This window comes from Histoplasma capsulatum, genomic scaffold (assembly GCF_000149585.1).
Source record: "Histoplasma capsulatum NAm1 scaffold_4 genomic scaffold, whole genome shotgun sequence".
NCBI lineage: Eukaryota > Fungi > Ascomycota > Eurotiomycetes > Onygenales > Ajellomycetaceae > Histoplasma > Histoplasma mississippiense.
In genome coordinates this window covers 2,579,099-2,585,253 of record NW_001813979.1, presented here as the reverse complement: position 1 = coordinate 2,585,253, position 6,155 = coordinate 2,579,099, and the positions used below count along the sequence as shown (strand labels likewise).

The window sequence follows — 6,155 nt, the reverse complement described above, 5'->3', positions numbered from 1 at the left end:
TATATAGGTTCTGGAAAGCCTGCAAGCGGCGCTTAAATAGATAGATCTATCCTCTTCACAAAAATCAATCATATTCCGCACCACCCCAAACCTGTCAAACTCATCACAATGGGTAATCTTTTTCTTTATACAATACTGAGTAGTGTAACATTAATGCCCAGCCGAAATTTCTCTTCCCTATGTGCTTTATTCATGTCTATTTATAGTTATCACCTTTAGCAATAATTTTGATGAGATTATTGCTAGTATTACTGTTCAGTTATCTCGTTATCACAATTGATATATTTGAATTGAATATGTATATCATTTTACAAGCATTTTTTCCTCATTTCTGTCGGAGTCGGAGCTGGTGATAGCCAGTCGATGACTGCAAGTCGGGATAGCATGTGACAGTTGTGGCAATGCAGTGCATTTAAATTTGTATGGCATCTCTCTATAAGTATTGTGGGGGAAAATAAGAAAAAGATGAAGAAAAAAGTGTGCTTGGGAACGGCTAAGGAATGAGAAAGGGGCCTCCAAATACTCTACCAAGACAAGGTTGAGGAACGGAGTATGATATTGCATCTGTTTACATTTCAAGGATGAAGATATATGTATCTACCACAACGGCACAAAATATAAATAACAATAATAAACATGAAGGATGGAAGGTGGGTGAAACAAAAGAATTTTTTTTTTTTTTTAAAAAAAAAAAAAGGAGAAGGCAAGGGAGAATTTGTACAGTACATTGCATTCAGATCCATATTATATTCTGATCCAAAGACAAAAGAGAGCAAAGAAAAAAATGGGGCCATCAAAAGCATTCAAAACATGAGTCACATCCATCGGAACATTTCAAAATCACAAACGAAAATCATGGAAAGTAAGAATGAAAAGGGAATTACTATCTTCAAGTAAACTCCACATTATGCCTCCCTTGCCTTGACATCGTCCTCCTCTCTGCCCTCCTCCGCTCTCTCTTACTGGCGTGGCTACTCAAATCAGTACTGCCAGGTGGAGGAGAGTTGAGGTAACTTGACGGAGCAGTAGCACCAGGTATATGTGGGGGAGGTGGCAATGGGCTGGAGTAGATACTGCCGCCAGGTGGTGGAACACCGGAGTAGCTGCGTATCGGCGTCGGTGTTGGTGGTCCTAGAGTCGAAGCTGGCGCGGCGGTGGAAGCACCACCTCCTCCGAGACCGCCGCCGCCACTAGACGCCACAGCAGCAACATCCATCTGCTCTTGCTGCATGCGTTCCCGCTCTTCGACACGGCGCCAATGATCGTCCGTTCCCTCATGGCCTGAGAGCGAGCTGACACTCCCATGCCTCCGGTGACTGGACCGGTGAGGATCCCTTTTCTTCGCTCTCCGTGACGCAGCTGCCTCTTCTGGTGTCAGGCGGCGGAGAGTTACACGGCGGCCCTTGTCATTGTGGAATTTCACGTTGATGGAGACGGGCTCAGATTCGACGGATTGGTCGCGACCTCTCCGGCGGCGGCCGGAGTTTGCTGTCGCTGTCGCTGCTGATGCTGCTGATGATCTTTGAGGCTGCTTCCCATCACCGCCAACACCACCAATTGATGTTACAGTGTCTGATCCGGAGGCAGTGCGATGATGATGATGGTGGTGATGATGAATGGGTGGAATTGGGGGAATATCACCTGGAGGAGGGGCGACGTGAGGATCTGTACTCTCTGACATCTCAGTACTGAATGAGTTTCTCCGCCCAGCAGTTCTACGCGACAGCGGAGGTTGGCCATCACCTGTGTATCTCCGATGATTCGTACTTTGCCTCGCTCTTCGCTCGTTTTCAATATCCTGCCGCCGAAGCTCTTCGACTCGATCCTGCTCTCTTCTCTCACGACTTTTGAAAATATTTCTCAGTGCAGCGAATGCACCCGCGCCAAAAAGTGCGTTACGGACCCCATGGCCTCGCTCGCTCTCCTCTAGATATCCGCTGTCGGTGTATCCTATACTTGGTGGGCGGCTGGGAGGCCCATCGTATGGCCGTGGATGGCTAGGCCGCGGTCTTGCTTCCGCGATCTGAACCGAGGAATCATCATAGAGGCTGTCATGTTGGGTATTACCTTGTCCATTTCCATGTGCTGGTTCGTATCTTCCCGACTCGGTATCACTCTCCCGTTCACGGCGTTTATCAAAATACTTTTCCGCCAGACCCGCAGCACCAGCAAGGGCACCTATTTGGAAGAAGAGGCGTTTTCCCCACCCACCCCCGCCATGGTGGTGATCACTTTTTTCGTCATCACGGTGCGGGTCGAGGTGTTGTGTCCGATTCGTCTACGGACGTTCTGCTTCTCGATCGATTTCTCATGCGCCTTCCAAGCATGGCGAGTCCTACCCCTGCAGCTCCAGCGGTTGCGAGACGGCCGAAGTTGCTGTGACCGTGGCCATCTTCTACGACTTCGGGACCTGACATATAACTTCCACGACTGTCATAGTCTACGCCCATCCGACGCTCATGGAGGTATGTTAGGATGAAATAAATGACGACCAGGGTAAAGACTGCGAGGGTGTAGAGGACGAATAGAGCCAATGGCGATCCATAAAGAGTAAGCCCAAGGGGTATCTGGGCAATTCCAAGTAATGCAATGACTCGACCGAGCCATTTGTGGAGCTAGTTCTTGTTAGTGAATCCATTATCACATATTTTTGGGTACATATATATATGTCTATGCCAAACCATCATGTTCGTGTGTGAAGTATCGGAGTTTGACTTACCATAATCTTCAAGGGCATATGGAACAACCGCTTTCCCTTTGTTCGCTTATGCACAAACCAGCCCCAAAGTGTCTGAAAAATGATCAAAACGTATATGGCCAACCCGATTCCATGATGGGGATTTGTTAAACTCCTTTCAGGCCCGACAGCAAACCATCCTAAAACGAAAACAACCGTTGACAAAAACAGGGAGAGAATGTGGAGCCATATGTGGTATCTCAACGCCCAAAATGGGGATGGAGAATAGAAACGGGCCATTAATATGGCGGTCGGAATGAGGCATAGAAACGTAATGGCAGCGATAACACCGTGAGCTCGAATTAAGGAATGGTAGCCAGCCATTTCCCGAAACCTGTTTCCCATGCCTATTTTAGGAGTCAGCATTCTTTCGCTTTACTCTTTCTTTCATTTCTTCCTTACGTTATGAATATAAGTAATATAAGTGAACAAATTGAGAACTAACCATTATATCGCATAGTCTCAAAATTCAAGCCCATCAGATTCGGCAAAAGGAAGGTATTCCGTTGTGAATCCCATGTTCCATCCCCGACGTGCAAAGTATTTGACGAGTAGGTACTCGAACCCGGCGGGGCCAGCTGCGGAAAAGAAGACATTCTCCGGTCTTCAATTGAGCCAAGCAAGGGATATGGTTATCTATTAGCCTTGCGATTGCCGTCCCCTCCCATTCCCCTTGGAGCAGCTCCCCTCAGCCCCTTTGCTTGCTTTTGGGAGTTCCAACACCGGCAGAGCCGGCAGAGGAGACCGTACAAGATCTCTCACTCTGAAGCGCACACCATAAGCTAGCCTAGAGGTATGGACGATGTATCTTCGTAGGCTGGGCAAGAAGTCGCGAGTAATGCTGAATAGCTCCCGGGCAGCTGCAAGAGGCGATTTCCTTGTCTTTTGGAGAGGATACAGGTTAATCCGAGATCGGTCCAGCGAGAGGTTCAGGCAGATATGGGGAACTCCCAACGAGAGAAATGCCCAATTTCACCACAAAAAGAGTTCAAGTACAAGTAGAGAAGGGTTGTCAAAAAAGAGAGATACTTTGTCAAGTCACAGGGGGCGAGCAACGGAGCCAGGCTACGTATGGGACAAGTTGTTGTGATCCACCGCAGCAAGGCGATGGCCCAGTATCTGGCCATTGATCGTGCAAGTTCCTTGTCGCTGTTGGAGAACCAAAACGGATTGCTGTTTCGGGATTAGCGTTGCCAGCTAATAACCGGGACAACGGTATGGTAATCATGGTAATTAAGCTAAGTTACGGTAACGGGTCGATGACTCAGCAGGACGCCCCGCATTGCGTCATTGGCTGCAGGTTTGAGTATGTATGTATCCCAACTGCCAGCAATTCCTCACTGCGTCTCCTGTGCAAACAGCAAATTACTGCTGCCAAATAATTGTATAGCTGTACAGCACAATGCGTGCATTATCTCTGTATGGAAACTGATCACACGTTCCCCTTTGTCCATTATCTTTATATTGAACTGAACACATATTCCCCTTTCCTTTTACTCCGTTAGCCTGGTCCGGAATAACGTCTGCTGCAGATCATGGCCGCCCCTCGAACAAACCTTCTTGCCTGGAGAGTTGGTGCAAACCGTGCAAACAAACGAGATAGCTACGCCGTACAACTAGTTAACTTATCACAATATCAGCTACTTATCAGCTCCGACGGCGTGACAAGACATCGCCATTCCGTGGAACTTGCTCAATATTTACTCACTTCACCATGTGGCCACCCTCTGTTTCCCGATGAAATCTACCTTTACACATATTTTCGTTTCCGCCAATCAGCGGTCGTTTATGACTGAATAAACTCTGTCGACCTTAGCTCAAGAACCACAAATCAGACGCCATGACTCCTCAAGGCGAAGTCTTCATCAAGGCATTATCACGGTAGCTATGTCCTCCGTATCAGACCCATTCCCACGGGGAAGTGAGTGTGGAAAGAAGAAGAGTAATGCTGATATGATGCCCCATCACACTCCAGCCTCCTTGGTTGGATCTAGTACTTCTCCCAAAAACCCTCCCTCCCAGCTAGCTTCACTCCCATATGAAACAACACCACCACCACCACCTCCTCCTCCTTTAAAATCCAACCAAAAAACTAAAACCATATCCTAACTAATTCTATTTATAAGCGCCTTCTGCTGGTCCGCCTCCTTCTACCCGCAACCAATCCTAAACTACCGCCGACGCTCCACCCATGGCCTTGCCATCGACTTTCCAGCCACAAACACCCTAGGCTTTATCTGCTACATGATATACGCCTTGGCCTTCCTCTACTCCCCTCTAATCCGCGAGCAGTACGCGGCCCGTCACCCCATCTCCCCAGAGCCCACCGTACGTTTCAACGACGTCGCTTTCGCTATACATGCCGTCGTCCTCAGCTCGCTGGTGTTGAGCCAGTTCTGGCCGAGTATTTGGGGGTTTAAGGTATCTAGGTTCCAGCGGATAAGCAGGCCTATCGCTGGGGTGTTTTGGGGCTGTATTTTTGTTGTTACGCTGTTGGCGGTTGTTGTTGCGGCGCGGGGGACGGGGGCTAGCCTTGACCCCCAAGATTGGGCTTGGATTGACGTGGTATGTTCTCCTACTTTTTTTTTTTTTTTTTTTTTTTTTTTGTCCATTTCATTTTTTTCCCTTCGATATCATATCTCCAATTCCCATCATGTGTCGTATTGGAATTGTGTAACCCCCAGGAAGCAAACAATTAACTGATTTGAAAAAAAATCAAATCAAATCAAAACTAAATTCAAAAACAGACCTACGCACTCTCCTACGTAAAGCTCATCATAACAATCATAAAATACATCCCGCAAGCATGGGTGAACTACAAGCGCAAGTCAACCGTCGGCTGGAGCATCTCGGCTATCCTACTCGACTTCACCGGTGGCATACTGTCCGTCCTACAGTTACTCATCGACTCCGCCTTCGAGGACGACTGGAGCGGCATTACGGGTAACCCCATCAAGCTGCTTCTGGGCAATGTTTCTGTATTCTTCGATATCATATTCATCCTGCAACATTATATCATTTATCGCGGGAAATGGGTGGGCTCTAACGCCAGCGGCGTTGGAGTTAGGGTTGGAGCTGGGGCTGTGAGAGATGGAGACGAGGGTGTGGAGGGTGCGTCTGCACCTTTGCTGGGTGACCGGGCCAGTCGTGATGGCGGCAGGTCGACGCCCAGGGTTGCTCTGCCGTGAGCTTAGTGAAGAATTCCAGTCTAGGGATACCTTTACGCCAGAGAGTATCTCGCGTGGACTCGTCCAACCGGGATTCACTTTCTTCCACTGTGGCATTATATCGCGCTCTTCTTTGGATGTTCCTCGAAATTTATCGCGTAAATTCTACCGCATATTCTTCGTTTTTTATCTCGGATTTTCCTATGGGGGGGCTTTTTTTTTTTTTTTTCTGGAGGTGGGAGGAGGAAGAA

General features: G+C 48.1%; 2 protein-coding genes across 2 annotated transcripts; one reads left to right on the top strand and one right to left on the bottom strand.

Moving 5' to 3' along the window:
• Positions 1-889: 889 nt before the first annotated feature.
• Positions 890-3,333, bottom strand: HCAG_04781 (predicted protein; the record flags this gene model as incomplete). Its single annotated transcript, XM_001540891.1, has 4 exons — positions 890-2,278; positions 2,340-2,615; positions 2,720-3,084; positions 3,183-3,333. The coding sequence occupies 4 exons, from the start codon at positions 3,331-3,333 to the stop codon at positions 890-892; spliced, it is 2,181 nt and encodes a 726-aa protein (XP_001540941.1).
• A 1,244-nt stretch (positions 3,334-4,577) lies between these two features.
• On the top strand, positions 4,578-5,925 carry HCAG_04780 (conserved hypothetical protein; the record flags this gene model as incomplete). The annotated part of the gene is made up of 3 exons (XM_001540890.1): positions 4,578-4,618; positions 4,864-5,302; positions 5,485-5,925. The coding sequence occupies 3 exons, from the start codon at positions 4,578-4,580 to the stop codon at positions 5,923-5,925; spliced, it is 921 nt and encodes a 306-aa protein (XP_001540940.1).
• Between the last annotated feature and the right edge of the window lie 230 nt (positions 5,926-6,155).